Source organism: Macrotis lagotis, chromosome 8 (assembly GCF_037893015.1).
Source record: "Macrotis lagotis isolate mMagLag1 chromosome 8, bilby.v1.9.chrom.fasta, whole genome shotgun sequence".
NCBI classification, from domain to species: Eukaryota; Metazoa; Chordata; class Mammalia; order Peramelemorphia; family Peramelidae; genus Macrotis; species Macrotis lagotis.
Window position 1 is genome coordinate 194776044 of NC_133665.1, and position 20905 is coordinate 194796948.

At 56.8% G+C, this 20905-nt stretch overlaps 2 protein-coding genes across 10 annotated transcripts in view; both read right to left on the minus strand.

Annotated features, from left to right (window-relative positions):
* IPPK (inositol-pentakisphosphate 2-kinase) overlaps positions 1 to 10595 on the minus strand; it is a 32232-nt gene extending 21637 nt beyond the window's left edge. The window contains exons 1-5 of one of the 9 annotated variants that reach the window (XM_074199296.1): positions 9687 to 9704; positions 8922 to 9056; positions 7755 to 7822; positions 5013 to 5060; positions 2270 to 2365 (exon numbers count right to left, since the gene is read on the minus strand). In XM_074199296.1, coding sequence (XP_074055397.1) covers positions 2270 to 2365; positions 5013 to 5060; positions 7755 to 7820 — 210 coding nt within the window. In that variant the 5' untranslated portion in view covers positions 7821 to 7822; positions 8922 to 9056; positions 9687 to 9704. The other 8 variants (XM_074199293.1, XM_074199291.1, XM_074199297.1 and 5 more) reach the window with 8 other exon arrangements.
* Positions 10596 to 16748: 6153 nt separating this feature from the next.
* Positions 16749 to 18249, minus strand: LOC141496691 (protein BTG1-like). Its single transcript, XM_074199314.1, has 2 exons — positions 17846 to 18249; positions 16749 to 17518 (listed from the first exon to the last, which is right to left on the minus strand). The coding sequence occupies exons 1-2, from the start codon at positions 17985 to 17987 to the stop codon at positions 17214 to 17216; spliced, it is 447 nt and encodes a 148-aa protein (XP_074055415.1). The 5' UTR covers positions 17988 to 18249; the 3' UTR covers positions 16749 to 17213.
* Positions 18250 to 20905: the final 2656 nt, after the last annotated feature.

Here is a 20905-nt window from a genome sequence, read left to right on the forward strand (position 1 = left end):
GCCCCACCCCACCCCCACCCTTTTCGCCCCAGAGACACCAAATTCCGGACTGTTCTCCTTGACATCCCCCATACCAGAAATGCTCTCTCTCTGCACCAGGCTTCAAGTTTCAGCTAAATCCCCTCCTTTAGCAAGAAGTTGCCAATCCATTTTAACATTGGGGTCTTCCCTTGCTCATGATCAATCTCCAGTTTCTCTTGCTTGGGCATCCCCAGGGCTCGGCACAGAGCCTGAGACTCGTCGACTCTGTTCTCCCAAGACTGGTGCTCTCCTCCTCCTCAGAAAGGGTTCTAAACTAGGTCACTGGTGCTCAATCTGACATGGGCATCCCCCACATACTCAGCAGCACCGTATGGCCCAGATCCTTGTTCTGAGCCAAATGGAACGTAAGGCCAACTTCCAAAATCATGCAGTGCCAACTCCTGTTTCCAAGGAAACCCAGCCTCCTTTCCCCAGGTAACTCCCTGGCTACCAGCCCTGGGCCAGAGCAAGGCCCGGCCTCAGAAATGAGGCAAGCACAAGCTTGGAAGTGCCAAAGACTTCGGCTCAGGGAGGATAGTTGTCATCCGCAAAAGAGATTGCTTTGTTGGGGCACAGAGACAAAGGGCCCATGACGGAGAGGACACGGTGACTCAGTCAGAGCCCTGCAGCCTCCTCTTTCAGCACTGGCCAGCAGGTCCCTGGGGATGCAGAGCTCTCTAAAAATGGATGTGGCCCCCAAAGCTGGCAAACACCATCATCATTTTTCACAGGGGATGGGGGTCCAAGTGATGTACTCGGGCCATACGTGATGCTGCTGTATTAAAACACTGGAGGGAAGAGCAAGGTTAGCTGGGGGCAGCTCTGGACCAGCCAGGTCAGCCCAATGAGGATGGAGTCATGGGAAAGGAGACCCCATGTCAGAATGAATGCCACTGAGCCCGTGGGGTTCCTTTCATACAAGAATTGGGCCAGGGGTAACCTGCTCTCTAAGGTGCACTAAGCAAGGCCATTGTTTTCAGGAACTTAAAAGGAAAACAACAGAGACAATGAAGTTGAAAGCTTAAAGTGAGAGGAAATTTAAATAATCCAACCCCCCTCCTGACCACAGCACCCCATGCATCATCCAAGAGACCCATCGACCATGTGCAGACCCTCTCCCAGTTCAGCATCTTGACAATCGAATTCAAGTCAAATGAAATGAGCAGCTCTTTAGAAGAGAAAAGAGTCTCAAGACCTCTGTGGCAGACGGCTTTCCTGACATGAGAAAAACTAATGATCAGGGCCCAAGGACCCAGAGGGGATAAACATTCTGGAGGCCGGTCAACAGAGCCTGAAATCACATGAGGGGACAGAAAGTGTGTGTGCATGTGTAGGGGCATATGTGTGTGTGTGTGTGTGTGTGTGTGTGTGTGTGCACGCACCTGTGTGTATGGTTTGCGCATATGGTGTGTGTGTCTGTGAGTGTGTATGGTATGTGTGTGGGGTGTGCCTGTGTGTATGTCTATGGTATGTCTGTCTGTGTATGTGTCTCTGAGTGTGTATGCACCTGTGTGTATGGTGTGTATGTGTGTATGGTGTGTGTGTGTGTGATGTGTCTGTGTATGGTTTGAGCAAGTGGTGCATGTCTGTCTGTGGTGCTGTATGTGGTGTGTGTGTGCATGTGTGTGTCTGTGTCTTTGAGTGCAATGAGTGCACATGCTGCAGAGGAGAGGATGTCCCCACTAACTGCCCTGCCCCCCACATCAAATAAACTGGATTTTCTTTTCCACCCTAAATGCTAGCAAGGCGACAGTGAGGACAGAACGCTGAGGCTACCCTCAGAACTCGCTTTTGCCTCAGCGACTCAATCAGAACCAACATGGCATCTTTTGCATGCTCTGACAACAGCTTTGGACAGTCTTCCAATATCAGGCCAAGGACTTGAGTTGGGAGGAAAGCCAAAAATGGCCATCTGATAGAGAGATGTCTTTCGTCGATCTCTGATCCCACGAACCTGAGCCTGACCCAGGCGGCACTGGCACTGGACTAGGAGGAGGAGGCAGCAGGGGACGGTGGGGCTGGGGGGCTGCCTTGCCCCTGCTGTGGGGGAACACCACACACCCTCCTCCATCAGACAGAGCCAGCCCCATTTGGGCCATCCACCTGACTCAACCCCACCCAAGGCCAGCACCATCTAGGGCCTTGTGAAGTCCCTGGAGTGAGATAATGCCCAGGAACATATGTAGCCCCTGGAAGAGAGCTAGTCACCCCGTATCAGGGAACACACATACCATCAAGAGTGACTTACCCCATGATGCACATAATTCTCTCCAAAAAACTCTGTCATGACATTTTTGCCAAAATCCACTATGTTCTGGAGGTGATGCAATGTCTCCTCAGATGTCTGTGAAAGACAAGGGTGATGATGAGATGTCCTGTGAGAAGCCTTCTTCACTGACATCAGCCACCTGCCCACAAACAGGCCCAGCAAAAGGGGGGCTGCTGTAGCAGAGAAGCAGGGCCAGAGGGGGAGAGTGGAGAGGGGAAGGAAAGGAGGGGAATTGCACCCCAGGCAATCTCCAAGGCCTTTCTCTGACTCATCCTTGGCTTCAGCCATCTCAACAGGGAAGACCATGTTGGTCTGTTACATATTTTAAGGCGAGCAGGCCCACGTGGAGAAGCCAGCAAAAAAAAAAAAAAAACCCCACTTGGGAGCTGTTGCTGGAACAGAGAGAAGGGGGAGGCCTGCCAGGGCTCCCCAGTCCTGGCAGTGGTCTCGCCTGCTCTGCCTGGCCAGGCGGTGCCCCCAGTAAGCCTTTGCCTTGCCCACTTATTCAAGATGCTCTCTTCGAGATCCAGAGCTTTGGAGAGCAGAGCACCCAGCAGAGCTGTCCTGGCTCCCCAGCCCCAGAGATCGGGCTCCTCTTTGTCCACATCTGGCCTTCCCCACATTTCCACCTCTTTCTCCTTCCCAAGATTCTCTCTACAGATTACACACCAGTCGGCCTTCGAATCCTCATGTGGACTTTGAGCCCCAAGTCTGAGTTCCAGTGGCTCCTTAAGCCAATCTCCCAATCTTTCCCCCCCAAACCCATCCTTCTTCCAAGCTCCCTCTCTCACTCTTCCCTTGGGCACTGAGGGGCCCTGCTCATCCTCCTGCTTGCCTTGCTTCCTCCTAGGTCTGCCTCCAGGCACCAGACTTGGGCTAGCCCACTCAGCTGGCTGCCCCCTCCTCTGAGAAGCCTGCTCTGATTCGGTACCTGCTCAAACACCACTGTCCAGTTTCTGAGGCTCTCCTTCCTTTTCCTGGCCATCCTCTCTCCTCTCCCTCCCCCCATTAAATCTCTAGAAGTCAGAGGCTGGACAGTGAATAGTCTCCTCTCTCTTGCAAGTTTCCAGCATCAGGGGCCTCCCTGAATTCCTTCTCTCTGAGCCCCCGACCCTCTGAGCTCATTCCTACGTCACAGTGGCCCCAGATTCTCTCACTCTTGGGGCTTCTCTTTTTTTCTCTAACTCCAAGAAGAACAAATAAGCTGCCTCCCCCCCCAGAAGTGCTCAGCCAACCTGGACAAAGCAGAATGCACAGAGCCCTGGGATAGTGGGGCTGCTTCCTAGGCCAATGCTTCTCCCCAGGGAGAAGCCCTGCAGCACCCCCCTGGGGCCACTCCAATGCTTGGTCTCCATGCCTGGCCTAGCCAGGCACCCCTTCAGTCCTCCTCGCTCCCGATCACACTATTCCTGGCCGCTCCTTCAGACCCATCTCTAGTGCCTTGGCTTCCTGGGAGCCTGGCCCCATGCCACTTGGCCTCCTCCAAGCCAGCCTGTCCCCAGGGCTTCCCAACTAAGTTGGCTTCTCTGGTCCTCATGCCCACACCTGATCATTCAATGCCCTTCTCCCAGAGAAACCTCCTATGAATCTCTCCTTGGGGAGTTGCTGTCTACACCAAGGGTGCCTCGGACCTTCACCCATTTCTCTCCAGTCAATCTTCCACAAAACCAGGAGCTCCATGACACTGGCCCCTCCTCATGACATTCTCTTCAGCCACTGGCCCTACCACACCCCACCACTCCAGCAAGCTCTTCTGAGCATGGGCGCCACATGGTCCCATTCAACTCTAATCTTCCTTGAGGACAGAAGGGCCCAGTCACCAAGCTATAGAATACACTGGCCTTAACTCAGAAAAGAGGAACCTTTTTTCTGCCAAGTGCCACTTGACTGCACTATTTGGTCAAACATTTAATTAATTCACCCCTAAAAAGCTCCTAAATGTATTGAATTTTGAGTCCCGCCTGGGGTTGCTGTGGTAACACCACCAAATGATTTCAACGGTGCCCTAAGAGAAGCAGCCCTGGATAGTGGAAGAGAAGGGGCCTTGGAGTTGGAAGCCTCAGCCTACATTTCTCTTCTGTCTGTCCCTCCCTCCCTGGAACCTGAGAGCCCCCCAGCCTGGATCCCAGGTGGGAGCAGATAGATCCTTCAGGCTCCAGGCTACTCTCGAACTCCAAGGCTTCAGAAGCAGAGTCTGGGTCAGACCTTGGTGCAAAGCCCCAGAGATGGCACCCATTTGAGTCTAGGCACAAAACAGCCCAGTGGGATGGAGTCCCGGGTGGGGTTTTCCAGGGCTTCTCAGATGTTGCACTGGCCCAGATGACAGCATCTGGCTCAAAGCCTGTCTGCCTCGGGCTGGTCAGACAGAGGCCAAGGCCCAAGGCCCAGTCTAGGAGCTGTTTCCTGGGCCACCAGGGACCCCAGTCCTAATAGCAACCTTCCCCAGCTCCTTTATCCAGGTAGGAACCATCAGGTGGGTCAAGCAATAAAGTAAGGACAAAGTCGATGACCCACATTCCTCCCAACATCCCCCCCCCCCCCACTAGCCATCCTGGGAACAGACACAAGCTCCTCACAATGGGGGCCAATGGGTGAAAGAGAAGCATCTCCTGGATTTCTACACCCTAATAAACAGATTCAAATGCACATACCACCCCCCACACCCCCCAGAGATACACCTACACACACACACACCCCCCACACACACATACACACTCCTTACCTTATTCCTATTTGGTAGAAACTTCAAAAACCGCAGTACCACACATCGCTATTAAAAAAAGAAAAACAGAATTACTATTTTTTCAGTCACAATGAAAAATCATGAACCTAGCTGGTCATACCAAGTTGGGGCCCAGCTGACCATGTGTTGGCTGTGTGGGCAGAGACAAGCCACCCTCACATAACTTCCCTCCCCCTAAAACATTCTGGAGTGTCAGAGCCTTGAGAAGGGTGTGCCACTTTCAGAAAGACGACAAGAGGAAGAAGAAAGATGGCATGTAAGAGAGAACCTTGAAGAAAAGCCCTTGACTGGCATTTTAGGGAATCTTTCGGGGCATTCAGAGCAGGTGAGCACATAGACGGGTCTTCCTTTTCCCAGAAAAATGAAAGTTCCAAATGAATCAATGTTCATAACAAAACAGAACGAAGAGAAATCAAATTTCCAGGCAATTTCACAGCCAGCAAGCTCCCCAAGGGCAGACCCACCTCCTCTCCCCAACAAGACAGGTTTACAAAGCTCAGTAAAGTTTTTTCTTGGCTCTGAAACCCCAGGCCTCCATCCCTCTCTATCCAGGGCAATGCTTACCCACTCACTCTCGGGTCTTGTGTTCGCCCCCCCTTCCTTCCCATCTGTCCATCTATCCTTCCATCCCTCCATTGGTCCCTGTCTCCCAAAGGGCAGGCGGGCAGGAGCCCCTCCTCCCCAAGGCCTGTGCAGGACACCTGCCTCCCAGGAGGACCCTGCCCTTTCTCGGAGCAGAAGAGGGCAGGGCTTGGCACGGCACCAGGGCCAGAGCAGGCAAGGCCTCAGGAGAAGGACTCCAACAGTCCATTACCCCAGACACTTCATGGAGTGCCAGGACTGGCCTGGCCAATGGCGGGCAAGGTCTTGGAGACCATTGGAGGGAAATCATTTCTACTCCCAAAATCTCTGAGCTGATGATTTTCAGAAATGCTAGCAAAGAAAGAAACAGCATCTTTCCAGTGATTTGACTTCATAATCTATTTCACTTCACAATATTAAAAAAAAAATCACACCCCAAGGGGCTGAGCTTGTGCCCCAGAGCTCTCCCTGTCAGGCACAGGCAACTCACATAGGTAAATGCCCAGGAAGCACCCCACCCCCACCCCAGGAAGAGCAGCAGAGAACTGGGCGGGCATCCCCTGCCTGGAGACGAAGGAAGAGATGCAAAGCAGAGTAAACAGGACGGGGAAAACATTCTAAGGACCAGGGTCAGGAAGGCCTCTGACACTTGCTAACTGTGTGACCCTGCTCCAGTCACTTCACTGGTCTGCCTCGTTTCCTCCTCTGTCAAACAGGGATCCTTCTAAATCTGCTGTGAGGTTTAGCCACCATATAAGGATGACTGGACGACCATGGAGACTGGCCAAGCCTGGCCTGGTCCCGAGGGCAGAGAGAAGGTGCCAGGCCCACTTCTTGGTAGGGAAGGGGGAGCCACTGCCCAGAATCCCCACAAACACTTCCAGAGCAAGCTGGTCTTCCTTGTTCTTCTTTCTCAGATTCAGGGGTGTTGGGGCAGAGACAAAAGTTATAGGCAAAAGTGTCAAACAGAGGCCAAGCTGCCATGTGTAATATCAGACAGGAAAGACCTGCCCCCCGCGGTCACAGGAAGGTCCCCAGCCTGTTGCAATGTCCTGAGGCCTCCCTCCCCCTCAGGCTCCGGTGCCCAGACAATAGGTCATGTCAACAGAGGACAGTTAGCATCTGCTGATCAAAACTGGGAGGAACTGGCCTAAAAACAATTCATTTTTCCTCCAGTCACTCTGTGCTCTAGCAGGAGCCCTGACTCTTGGGCCTTCAGCTTTTCATTGGAAATTGAGGGGGAGGGGAGGCCTGATACCTCAGCTGACTTGCCCCCTAAGGTCCATCCCAGACCCTCCAGACTGTTCTCTCCTGGCACTCCCAGCCAGGGCAATACTGCTTTGGGAGACACTGAAGTTCATGGAGGCAGTCAGAAAGCCTAGGGGACAGTACAGGCCAGACCAGAGTTCAAGCCCAGACTCAATCCTTCTTAGCCGGGTGACCCTGAATGAGTCACTTATCTCCCACAGGTCTACTTCTCTCCTCTGTAAAATGGGCATCCAAGGGCAGAGGGAAAAGTGAGAGTCAGGTCTGGCAAACCTCAATGTTTGGGTTTCCACTGGAGCGTGAGCTCCAGGAGGGCAAGGCCCTTCTCCTTTCTTAGAAGCCCAGTGCTTAGCACACCCAGGGAAGGGTCCAGAGCAGGCCAATCAAAAAATGCTAGGGATTGAAATAGAACCAAACAATCCACACCAGGGTGAAAGTCAAAATTACTGCTAACATACAACACTGAGGAGAAGCAAAGTGTCCACACACATACACACACACACACAAACATGGGTCACAGAAACCACAGTCAGAGGATGGAGTAGAAAGGACAGGAAGGGAGGACAGGAGACCCCAAAGGACAAGAACAGGGCAGATGGAAGAAACAAGGACGTGGCTGTAGAGGCCCGGCCCGGACAAACCCAAGGGGATGGCTGCCACAATAGAAGTCTCATTGGACAGGGCACCTCCCACCTTCTGCGGCATCTGGAGGCAGTTGCTGGGGGTTAGCTTTTATTGGGGGGAGGGGAGGGAGATACCAAAAAAATCAAGAGAAGATAACACCATTTTTCAAGACTCAGATGGGCACCCAAATGGTCACTGTCTACAACTTTGGTTTCAAGAAGTGTGTATCGAATTGAACAATCAACCTACCAGCAATCCGGTTTCACAAACAACCCCTTTTGGTTGTTTGTCCATCTCAATGTCTGGTTTTGCCATACCTGTCCAGTTGAAAATAAAAAAGAAAATGTAAAAAGAGAAAGAGAACAAGAAGAAATTGACTCCAGAAAGGTTGCCTCTTTCTGGAGGCCAGACCAAAGGAGGAAGAAGAGGAAGAGGAGGAGGAGGAGGATGGGGCTTGAGAGGTAGATCAGGCCTTTGACTCTGTCCAAAGTGTAGGAGGTCAATCAGAAGGGGAAGAGACTGGCTGAAGGGTGGGGAAGGTCCAGCTAAAATCACCAGAGAGATAGGCCCTCTCTCCAAAGGCACAGGACCCTCTGAGCATGACAGTGGGAAGACTTCCCAAAGAAGGTTCCTTGAGGCTTCCATGACAACTGGACAATCCCATCATTTCTGAAGTGCCCACTCTGTGGGACGCTCCTTGGAAGGGACTCTTTGCCAAGTATCTATTGACACATCTAGAGAGAATCAACTCCAAGTTCTTCACCACAGGTTGTCTGGCAGCTGAAGGTGGGGAGGCCACCTGAGTCCTTTCTAGTTTATTCCCTAACCTGATCCACCTGCCCTCTGACAGTCTACCCAATCAGGGTGGATGCCTGACCCTGCTTCAAGCAGGGAGGCGAACTCCTGGGAAAAAGAGAACAAGACCATGGGAAGAGTGGGGACCTGGCTAGAACCTGAGGGGAATGTGGAGAGACCTGGACAACCAGCTTTCCTGGGAGCAGCCCAACACTCCAGGAGATACTGGGCCAGTCACAGGAGCCCCACAACAATCCTGCCTCCTGTACCAAGGCAGAGGACTGGCAGGCTCCAGGATGGTTGTTCTGCAGAGAAAACAAGAATGACTACAGAAATCTTTATGGTCCAGGAAAGGTCCCACTTCCCTGATCATTGTTCAGTGTTCACCCAAGCAATAGGTCTTTTGCCTTGTGGAGAATACCTGGGGCATGTTTGATATGGATAATTGGCCTTAGGAAGAAGCAGCCAGCTAATCTCAATCCCTTAGGCTGTAACGTCCACCCACTTTAAGACAGAGAATATGGATAATGTTCTAAGAAAAAAAGAACAAAATCCCATCCCATAAGATCACCACCCTAGCAGAGATGGCAAAGGGCTGTGGGAAAAGGAGCATCCAAATACCTTGCTGCCATGAAGGTAGTCCTGGAGTTAGCCTTGGGACCTGAGTTCAAACAGACCCAGGAGACCCTGGCGTGAGTTAGTCCAGCCATCTGGACATTGTGGCAGGACCATCAGATGATCAGCACTGATCCCACCCTGAGGCATAGGAAGCCAAAGACAGAAAGAAAAATGGCTCGCAGAAACCCAGAAGCATGGCTTACTCATCAGCTGGGGAACGGCCAATGGAGGCTTGGAGTGCTGGAGGAGATCCCGAGGGCCAGCTAGTAGGGACCTGCCTAGGGTACAGTCCCATGACGAGGCTGTCAGAAATCATGGGAGAGGAATCCAGCCAGGAAAAGAGAAGGAGGAGGAGGAGGAGGCTGGCTTTGATCTGGCACCGAGGATGATGGGAAGACAAAAGGCAACAGTACAACTTGGATAAAAAAAGAAGCCTGGGTGCCGGGACATTGGGATCTGAACAAGGGACAGACTGCTCGCTGCCTTCTGGTGACTGGTGATTTTAATCTCTCATTTATTCCTAATCAGAAAGCCCTCAGAGCAACAAGAGAAAACCGGTTGGTGAGGTGGTGTGGTGTGGCAGGAACCTTGTAAGGAAATGACCACTTTATCTTGGCATTCAGACAAAAATATTTATAGCTGCCCTTTTTTGTAATAGCAAGAACTGGAAACCAAAAGGGTGCCCATCCAGTGGGGTGATAGCTAAACCAACAGGTCTAGAAACTAAGGCAGCGTGCCAAGAATTCAGAGAAACTGGGCAAGACTTACTGATAGGAGAAAACGATGACTGTCATAGGAAAATGTGAAGAAAATCCTGGGAACTCCCACCTCATGCAGCCCATGGCCCAGCTCCATACCCTCCGGTACCAGACTCAGCTGCTGGTGCTCCGCCAGGGCTCTGGGGTGGGCAAGGAAGGGGGGAAGGGGCACCAAGAAGGGGAAGAGGGGAACGGCCCCCACGGCCGTGGGTGATCACCCCCGGGGAAGCACGGACTGCGGAGAGCCGCGGGGCCGTGGCTCCGCCCTTCAGCCCCCCAAGGGCCGCCTCGCCACACCGGGCAGAGTTGGGGTTTTAAAAAAGAAACCGGCGGGGGGGGGGGGGCTGCACATTTCAGGGCCCCGACACAAGGCGGCGATGCCCAGGGCCGGGAGGCGCGGGGCGGAGGGGCGCCGCCCACCGACGGCTCTGCCGGGCACAGCGCCCGGGCTCCCGGGTCCTCGGCGGGCGCCTGACCCCACGGCCGGCCCCGGGGCCGCGCTCCCGTCCCACTCCGGACCAGGGCGGCCGGCGCGCGGCCCGGGGGGCTCGGGGGGCTGCCCGGGCCAGGCGCCCTCGATGGCGGGTCCGGGGTGGACAAGCCGCCTGTCCAGGAGACCCCGCGGCCCCCGGGCCCGGCCCTCGGCCGCCACGCGGTGCCCACGCGGCGGGCCCGGCGCCCCCCGCCCCGCCAGCCCCCCGGCCCGGGGCCACGCCGCCGCGCGCCGCGGGGAGGAGGGGGCGGGGGCCGGGGTCAAGGGTCGGCGCTCACCTGCGCGTGCGCCACGACCAGGCTCTTGTTGCCCTCTCCGTGGTACGTCCATTCATTCTCGTCCATCTTGGCCGCGTCCATGCCCCGGCCCCGGCCCCGCCTCGGGCTGGACTCGGCCCCGGCCCCGGCCCCGGCCGCCCGCCCTCGGCCCGCGCCCGGCCCCGGCCCCCGGCTCCGTGAGCGCCGGCTTCGGGGAGCGACTGTCACCGGCGCGACGCGACGGGGCGCGACGGGCCCCCGCCCGGAAGTGACGCCAAGGCGCCGGCGCCTGCGCCCCGCCGCAGCCTAGGGCCTTCCGCCCGGCGGCCATCCCGACCGCGGGCGAGGCGAGCTCGGGCAGGGCGAGGGGCTTCCGCTTCCGGCAGCGCCTGCGCGCCGAGGCCCTTCCCCCTCCCCCCCCGAGGCGCCTGCGCGCCGAGGCCCTTTCCCCCTCCCCCGAGGCGCCTGCGCGCCGAGGCCCTTCCCCCTCCCCCCGAGGCGCCTGCGCGCCGAGGCCCTTCCCCCCCCGCGCCTGCGCGCCGAGGCCCTCCCCCCCCCCCCGCGCCTGCGCCGTGCCTGCTCCGCCCGGCCGGGGCGGCGTCCCCGAGAGCCCGCCCGGAGAGGCGGCGGCGGGAGGTGGCGCTCCAAGCCCGGGCAGAGCGGGCGCCCCGAGCCCTCTGGGGCCGAGCAGCGAGGGTGGGAGAGCCCGGGGGAGGCAGAGGAGACCCAGAGCGGCCTGGCCGGGTCGGGCACGCAGCCCGAGCGCCCCCACGTGCCCGCTGGCACCGTCACTGTGCCACGCCTCCCTCCCGGGCACCCTCCCTCCTCCGCCCCTCAGGCTTGGCCTCCCCGGCGCTGCCCGTCCCGGCCACCCTCCAGGCCCCGAAGGATGCCCTAAAGCACCGGGCTGACCATGGCAGCCCGCCGTGGGCGCCCCTGGCCCCCACGGGCCTTCCTACCCCCGGGGTCTTGTCCCGCCTCATCCCCCGATGCGCTTCGGCCTCTCTGCCAGGCCTGGAAGGCTCTTGCGACTTGTGGCTGCAAGGCCCAGCTCCCTTCCCACCGTCTCCGCCCCACAGGAGCCCTCCCCATCCCTGCTCCCCTGATCCCTGCTCCCTTCCTCGCTTTTTCTGTTTATCTTAGATATTTCCACTTGGTCCTTCTTCCGATGGGTTGGAGGTTGCATTCTGTTTCGCCTAGAGTTTGCCGTGGGCCCCCTGTGGACTCCGCGCTCCTCCAGAGCAGGGACCCTTCCTTGTATCCCCCGTGCCTACAGCAGTACCCGGGCATAGCGGGCGCTTAGCAAACGCTCCCTGCCCCTCTGCTGGCTGATGACAAAGAAACTGAGGCTGAAGGGCTTGGGACTGTGCTAAAGGATTCCAAACCCGAGGGCGGTGCCACCCACTGGGAGGGCGGCATCAAGAGAGTAGCAAGTCTAGAGGAGGCCTAGAAACCCAGCAGGGCTCTCTGAAGGGGGGGCGCCGGGGAGGCCCCCGCTGCCGTCAGGGCCTTTGGCCACCTGAGCTGACTCCAAGCAACAGAAAGGAACCCTTGGTCAGGGGGTGCTGTGTGCAGGCCAGAGGGAAAGGGCTCGGAGCCCGAGGGGAGAATTCCCTCCCAGTGGCCCACTGCCTGAGAAGGGCATTCTTAGTGGAAGTCGCAGCATCCCAGAGAAGCAGAGGATTCGGACGGGCCCTCCCAGTTGGATGCCTGACTCCATCGAGCGACAGCTCAAGGATCCACGGGGTCGGGGGCTTGGCTCCCCAAGCCGAGCCAGGACTTTGTGCTAAAGCGGACTCTGAACAAAATCCACCCTGGGCTGATGGGAGGTGAGGCCATTCCTTTACCAAGACCGAGAAACACTACGTGGCCTGGTGGCTTGGGGCCCAGAGCAACGAGTCCCTCAGAACTGGGGCTACAAAGTAACTGAGTTGGGGAGGGGGCGGGGGCCTTGGAAACTGTTAATCCTGACTCCCCAGCTTTGCTGTTTGGATGGAAATTGCTTCACCAGCAACCACCAAAGCTTGCTCTGCCCAGGTGGGGGCTGTTTCCTCTTTGTCTTTGTGCCCTAAACTCTGGGGCAGAGATCTGCAGACAGCAAGAGGGGCTAGATATCAAACAGGCTCCTCAGTGGGAGTCAGAAAGACCCAAGTTGAAATCCAGCTTCAAACACTTCCTTGCCATGGGACCCTGAGCGAGTCACTCTACCAGTTTGCCTCCATTTCCTCACTTGCTAAATGGGGATGATAATAAGCACTCTTTAAGTGCCTGCTGGGTGCCAGGCAGAACTGGGGATGCACCAGTCCCTGCCCTCAAGGAGCTCACAGTCTGCTGGGGAGAAAATGAGCCAGTGAGCATATACAAACTAGTTAGAGCATAAGGAGGAAATCATGAACAGAAGGAAGACACAGATCTGAAGAGGTACTGGGAGGGCTTCCTCCAGAAGGGGGACTTTAGGTGGGACTTACAGGAAACTGGAGAGGTCAGGAGGTAGAGCAGAGGGCACAGCCTGGGAGAAGGCCCAGAGTAGAGAGTCGGGAAGTCTAGGGGACACAGTGAATGCAAGATGACTACTGGGCATCCAGGTCTAGATATCTGGAAGTAGTAAGTGGAGTGCTGAGCCTGGGGGTCAGCAGGGACCAGGGCGGGTCTCCTCAGCAAAACGATGGTGGTTCAGCCTGTAAGTGAAAGGGGAGAAGAGGAGTCCCAGGTTAGAGCCCCAGGGGGGTCACCCATGGCTATAGTCTGGAGGAGGAGTTACCAGGAGGGTGGGGAAAGGTCCCGAAAACCTAGAGAGGAGGAGAGTGTGCCACACCGAGGTCAAAAGAAGCCCACTGAAGTTGGCACCCGGGAGATGACTGGGGACTTTGGAGAGAGCAGCTTATGTGATCAGAAAGCAAACGGTAAGGGGCTACGGGACAAGCTGAAGCAGAGGCCCTGCTGTAGATGGCCTTCTCCAAGAGTTTAGCCACGAAGGGTAGAACAGATTCAAGACAACAGTGAGCAGGGACAGGTTTTCCAGGATAGGGGAGACACGGGCATGTTTGTCCATGATGAAGAAGAGAGTAGAGAGGAAGAGACTGAGTGGGGATGAGGTAGGTAGTAAGCAGCCTGTTGATGGGATGGGGTTAGCTGAGCAGCCAGGAGGCTGGCCTTGATAAAGACCAAGGTCACCTCATCACAGTCACCAAAGGCATCTGTTAGTGTGATAGAAATGAGGAAAAAGGAGAGGGGGAGGGAGCCAAGGTGGAAGAGGCAGTGTTGCTAAGGGACCAGAGAGGATGATGGTGTGGAGTTTTCCCATCTCTCTGTCAGAGTTGTTGAGATGACCTAATGAGATCATATTTGTAAAACTACAGCACCGATGCTCATTGTTACGGGTACTACATTACACCCTCCAGACCCTGCTGTTCTCTGCCTGTGTTAAGAACAACCCCAGCAAAGGCCAGACAGCTGGCTGGAAATAGCAAGCTTTTTAGTTTAGGTTTGTTTGGGGTTAAAGGTGAAGGGTTCCATCGATGAACCTTTGTCAGGTGGCCACCTCCACTGATTTTATCAGTGTGGGGAACTACGGGTAGGAAAGAACCCATCAACCCCTCAGTGATGCAACCCATCAAGAAAGGCTTCCATACATTAGAATGCAAAGTTGACTGGGGTGCCAAGACAGGTAGGTTCAGTACAAGTACCCAAGCTCACCTAGCTGAAATGTGTTGGAGGAGGAGGGATCTGAATCCAGGCCCAAGCACTTTGGGCACTGTTTCATTTGGTCATTATTCCAAGAAGTCATGATGCAGCCATAGGGAACAGGCTGTGTTCCTATAGGATACAAAATAAGTCAGACAAATTCAAACTTCTTACTGACATAGTGGGAGGACAGATGGGTGGGCAAAAGCCACCCCCACCCTGTCCTGTTGAGGAGAGGCTCTCCATTTTTCTCCCTTAGTTGGAACCATGATCCTGGGTGGGGGAATCCAGGATTTCCTCCTTACCACTTTCACCCCCCTCACTGCCATTCTGAGGAGCCAGCACACAGAAGGGAGAAGTCTATCCCAAGAAGTAAAGCAAGAGCCACCACTTGTTTAAAAAGTGCTGTCTCTCCCAAGCACTGGCCAAGACTCCAGCTTCATCCCCCCCGAAGATGGCCTGGGCTACAGTTTTTCTGTCCTCTCAAATTTGGGTTCTTAGTCTGGGGGCCCTGCACCTTTTTTTAAGGCTCTGTGGAGTGTGTTCTCATAGAATTCACTTGCTTTATAATTCTTTCTATTTCATGCTTTTAAAAACGTCTTCCCTAGACAGGCTCCAGAGATGCAAAAGCTCTGCCTGGCTTGGCTGACTGAGTCATGATCCATATCCTCACTCTGTGACTGGCTGACCTGGGGGGGAAGAGGGAAAGGGGAATGAGGCTGGCTCAGCCCCTGCTGGGGGAGAGGGGACAGTTTCACTTTCCTACCCTAGAAAAGGCTCCGGTTGAGCTTTGTAAGCTGGGGAGGGCTTCTCCCCCATTGGGTCATAATGGCCAGCTTTCACTGGACCTCTCAGTCTCACTGTTCTTGCTTGCTCTCTTGAGTCCCAGTAAGAAGTCACTGTTCTCACCTTTGGCTTTGGTCTCCCTCAGACATAAATGTCCTCTAGACACCCCCACCCACCCACCCACTCCCATGGGAAGGAATGGAAACTGGAACAGCAGCTGGCTGCCCAATCTCTCCTCCGACAAACCCTGGTGAATCAAGTCCCAACAGGCACCTGTCTCCCATAGTAGATCACTGGCTGCAGACAAAGGAAGAACGGAAGACTTGCTAAGGAGCCGAACCAATAATAGGATGCATTGCCTCCATTCCAATCAGCTTTGCCATAAAAGAGAGAATTGCTTTTCTTTAGTGAAAGCAGGGGATCATTTCAAGATTAAAGATTACTACCGAGTCTGCTGCCTTCAGGACTTCCAGGGACTCCCTCACCTTGTCCTATTTTGAAACTCAAGAACCGGAAGAGAACTTGAAAAGCACCAAGACTTTCGATTTTACAGAGGAAGAAACTGAGTCCTGAAAAATGGAAATGACTTGCCCAAGGTCATACAAGCAAGCAAGGTAAAAATGGTCATGAAAGATGACCCAGGGGATTCTAGAGAGTCCTACAAAAGAACCGTTCTCAGATATGAAGCTGTCTTCAGTCTTCTGTCCTTCACCTTCTTGTAATTGTCCTTTATAGGCTTATATCTTTTCACCTAACATAAAAGGCATGCCTAATGCTGTAGGTTTCGACAGGCAGACAATGTCTTCTGAATGTACGCCTGCACTGGCCTTAGTGGGGCCATCTGGTGAACTTTGCTCCTAGCCTAGCTCTGTAGGGGAAAGGAGGTTGGGCCTGGGATCTGAGTTCAAATCCTCATCCTGACCCTTATTTAAGGTGGAACAGGAGACAATTCAGTTAATACCTCTCCTGATCTCATTGGCAATGGGTTTCAGAAAACCCACTAAGAGAGGAATTGTTCAAAAAGTCACCTTGGCTATTCCAAAGTCAATTTTCTCCATTTTTCTTCTGCCCTTGTTAAATTTCAGGAGAAAATTCCTGGCCTAATCTGTGAATCACCCAACAGGGCCCAACCCAGAAGGCCCTGGCTCCTAGTCTGGGTTCTGCCCCAAATCAAGCTCAGTAGACATCTCCCCCCCCCCATCAGAACCCTATTCTGTAAGAAGGTCGTGGGGGGGGAGGGCTGCCAGCATGCCCCACCCCTGAAATCCCAGGTCCAGACTGCTCCTCCACCATTTTTATTTTTGAACTAAAGCCAAGATAAAGTTCTTATCGATGGCTCCCAGGGGCCTCTTCTTCGGTCTGGCTTGTCTTTGCACAGTGAACAAGCGTCCGGATGCTCGGGCTGAGAGAGCCCTTGGGACGAGGAATGGTCCAGGCGTCCTGCCCCCTTGCGGCGAGCTGAAACGCAGCCCGCCCCATGTACTCGCAAGCCGGATGAGCCCAGTGGACCACAGCTCCAGAGCTTTTGGCACACTGAGGGAAGCGGGGTCGGCCTGGCGCAGCCCAGATCCAACCCGAACTCTGGACGTCCAGGGGTGCCGGCAGGCTTTCTTAGGATTCTCAGAATTGGGGTGGGGGCTGGGGGGGGGGCATCCAGACCGATCAAAAATCCGAAGCGCAGAAAGATTAAGCTCGGGCTTAAAGCATCACCCCCCCCCCCCCCCGCCCAGTAGCCCCGACGCCCACTTCCCAGAGCCCCTGACGGGCTTTCCCCAGCCTGCTCTTGCCCCGAAGCTGGAGCTGTGGCCTGGCCGGGGACGGGGGGATTGAAGAGAGCAGCCAGCTCCGGGTACAAGCATTCGGTCTTTTATTACAAAGGAGCCGGGGGGGGGGGTCATTCATTCATTCTCTCAAAATAGAACTCTGAAAAGCAAGCAGACTGTACACGTCATTTACAAGCCCGGGGCCCCGACATCTGGGCCGGCCCCGGGGGGGAGCCAGGGGGGCGCCCAGGCTCGAGACACGGGGGGCGGGGGGCGGGGAGGGCAAGGGGGCGGGGGGCGGGGGCCCCGGGGCCGCCAGGGCAGGCACGGCAGCTGAGGCGCTACTCCTACTCCAACTTTAATGACTAGGGGCTGAGAGCAGCCTTCCTCTTACATCCTCTCTGTGCATTAGTAAAGCAGACACCCCCACCGCACACACTCCCCCCACGCACACGCACGCGCGCACACACACAGGCACACACACACACACACACACACACACACACACACACACACACACACACGGCCCGGACGGCGGCCCCACGGCCGCGGCCTCAGACGGCCGTCCGCGCCGGCCCGCGCCGCCACTCTCCCGGGGCGCCCACGGCCGGGCTGCGCGCGGGGGGCCCGCGGTACAGGACCCCGATGGAGCCGTCCTCGCCGATGCGGTAGGACACCTCGGCCGGGTCCACCCACAGCGTCAGCTCGCGGGGCAGCAGCTGGAAGAGGCGCCGGGGGCTCAGGCCGCTCTCTCCCGCCGCCCGCCCCACCAGCGGGTCCAGGCGGTGGTTGATGCGGATGCAGCGGTACCCCGAGCCCCGCGACGGCGTCCGAGGGAACCAGTGGTGCCGGTAGTGATCTGCGGGAGGAAGGCCCCCGGGGCGCGTGGGACGGGGCCCCCGAGGATCTGCATCCAGGAGGGCCTGGCCCCCCGCCTCGGGGCTGTTAGAGCCCGTCCAGTGCGCCCCCACCCGCTCCGCGCAGCCCCGCCGTGGGGCGTCCCGTCCAGTGCAATCCCCCCCCCAATCGACCGTGGCGCGCCGCGCGGCCCATCCCCACCCGCGCCGTGACGTCCTCCCCGTGCAGCCACGTCGGGGCGCCCCCCGGCCTCCCCGGTCCGCCCGCGCTGCGCCGCCCCCCCCCCCCCGGGACGGACGAATGACCGCCGGACAGACGGCCGGCCTACCTGTGAGCGCCTCCTGCAGAGACTGTCGGAAGAGCTGCAGCTGGTCCTCCGCGAAGCCCCCGGGGCCGCGGAGCAGCCGCGTGATGAAGCCGGCGGCCGAGGCCACCTCGGCCCGCATGGCGGCCCCGGGCCCCCCGCGCATCGGCCCGCCCGCCCCGCCGCGGGGCCGAGTCTCCGGGCGCCGGACCCCAAGCGGCCCCTCGGAGTCGAGCCGCCGCAGCCGCCGCCGCAGCCGCCGCAGACAGGAGCCGCGCGTCGGAGCCGGAGCCGAAGCCCGTGCGCCCCGCTCCGCCACCGCCCGGGCCGCTGCCGCGCCCGCTGGCCGCCCCCGCCCCGGCAGCCCCCCGAGGAGGGGTCCCCGCCAATGGCAGCGCGGCTCTCTGTGGCGTCACAAAGGACCCCCCCCCGGCGGCCGGGCTCCACGCGGGCTCCTCTGCCCCCCTCTCCAGACCAGGACCCCCGACCCTCCTTCCCCAAGACTCTGCACCCAAACTCACCGCGACTCTTCTTCTGACGTGCGCCCCGGGAGTGGCAAGCTTGGGCTATGGCACCCCACCCCCCCAGCGCCCCCGCGACGGTAAGACCCAAGACTCCTCTGACCCCCTCTACAGGACGGCACCCTAGGACCCGTGACACCCCTCCGGGCTCTGGCCCCAAACCCACCACACACACCCCCGACGTGCACCCTCAAGAGTAGCAGCCCCGAGCTACATCACCCCCCTCCCCAAACCGGATAAGCCAGCTTCCCCTTCCCCGGACTCCACGCACCCGGCTCCCCCACCCCCACCCCCAGGACCTCCAATCCCTCTGCCCTCCTCTCCAGGACGGAACCCCAGGACCTCTGCCCTCCTCCCGGGTCTTGCATCCCAAGGGCTACATCACCCCCCCTGCCACTGACCGGGAACAGCCAGCCTCACCCTTCCCAGCTTCCAGGCTAGGCTTTATTCTCTCCAGGGGATTCATCCTAGAAATAAGTTTTTAAAATGCCCCACATGTGCTTAGGAATCTTATCTCATGAGACTTTCACTGCAGCCTGGGAGGTGGCCGCTAGGGTTTTCCCTGTTTTACAGATAAGGAAACTGAGGCAGGAAGTGCCTTGCCCAGGGTCACACAATGAGTGAATTCAGGGAGGTCGGTGCCCTCAGCACAGAGACCAGACCAGCTAGCTGCCTCTACCAGAAACCACTTTGGGCACCCCCTTTGGATGACTGCATCTGTTCACTCCCTGATGCTTCACCCCAATGAAATGTGACGGTTGCTCTTTAGTTCCCCCAGGACCTAGTCCAGTGCCCCAAGATTTTTAGTTTTGAGACCAATTCCTTCCAGATGCATATGAGGAATGGGCCCCCTTGGCAGAGGAAGGAACTTGCCCAAGGTCAATCTATCACAACACATTTCTTTGGCTCCTGGCCCTGTGCTCAGCTCTGGGCCCCCAGAAACAGGACTGGTACCAGAGGACTAGGGCTCTGAGCCCTGAAATGTTGGGTGAAGTGGGATGGATGGGGGCGGGGATCTTAACTGGCCTTGGGCGGGCCCCCAGCTCCTCCTCTTCCCCTATAGCCTTTGGCCGCCTCTGGGGAGGAGAAGACCTGGCCAGTTGCTGCCAGCAGGAAGATGACCTGGGTAGGGCTTAGGCCCTCATGCAATGCCAGAACAGAGGCCTAGGCACTGGCTCCTCATTCCCCAGCTCAGAGGTCTCCAGAGACACCCACTTTTCCCTGCTGAAGCCTCCTCTCCCAGCTTCCCTAGGAAAAGCCAAAGGGAGCAGGCATTCCCAGGGACTGAGGACACTTAGGAGCCTAGACACAGGGAGCCACTGGGAAGGGAAGCTGGGGGAATTCAGGGGCAAAGTCTTGCCCCAGGCCTCTCCAAAGAGCTGCAGCCAATGGAACAGCTCCAGGCTCCTGCCTTCTCAGTGAGCCTTAGGGTGCTCCCAGGCAAGCTGCTGCCCCGGCTGGACTGCCAGAGCCTTCCAGGGTCAGTCTACCCAGGGTGTGAGTGTGAGTGTGTGAACAGGTGAGTATGAAATTGTATGCCCCTGTGCATGCAAGGGTGTGAGTGTGAATGTCTGCACATGTGAGTATGTGTAAAGGTGCATGTGTATGAATGAGTGTTTGCATGTGTGAGGGGGTGTGTGGGTGAGTGTGAAATTGTGTGCCCCTGTGCATGCATGGGTGTGTGAATGTCTGCACGTGTGAGTGTTTTAGATGTGCATGTGTGTGCATATGTATGCACAGGGTATGCATGGATGACTGTGAATGCATGTGTGTGTGGCCATGTCTATGTGCAGGTGGGAGTGGGAATGTGCACCCCCATGATGCACAAGAAATTCAAAAGGAGAGAAATCCGAAGAAGGGAAGTGCAGCCTGGTTAAGAGGGAGAGGTCCCAGGTTCCCTTCCCCTTGGGACAGTCGCTGGCCAAATCAGTGATGCTTGCCAGGCTAACTCTTAAGTCTGTGATGGAGGAACATTTGCATATGGACTGTTAGTTCAGGGTCCAGTGTAGACATGATAAGTGGGTGGCCTGGAGAGATGTTCTGAGGGAGAGGGGGCACAGCTCCTTGCCAAAGTAAGCCTGCTAGCAGGAGTGGGGGCATGCTCCGGGAGCCCCTCTTCTCCTGACTCAAGTTTCTGACTCTCTCCCCACCTCAAGCCCAAGGGTTGAGAAGAAAAGCCAGTTCCCTGGTTGACTTTCTTAAGGAGAGACCCCCTTAGCTCCCACTCCCCAGCTTGGCTCCTTCTCCAGAGGCCTGGGACTTCCACAAAAGACCCGGGTAAAGATGGGACCAAATTGCCAACAGGAATCCCAGTTCTGCAGATGAATGTGAAGGAGAAGCTGCAGCAGAGAGAATGAGCTCTTCAATTGGAAGCAAGCTAACACGGGCTTGGGCCAAGAGAAGGCCTGGCCTCACCCAGGTAGAGCCTCTTGGGAGATAAGCTAGAAATCAGCTCAGGTGGCCATGCCAGCAGCTTGGCATCTGTCCATGGCTTCTCTCTCCACATTCCTCTCCTGAAGCCTGGACCCTCCCAATCTCTCCTCCAAGCAGCTCTGGCCTCAGT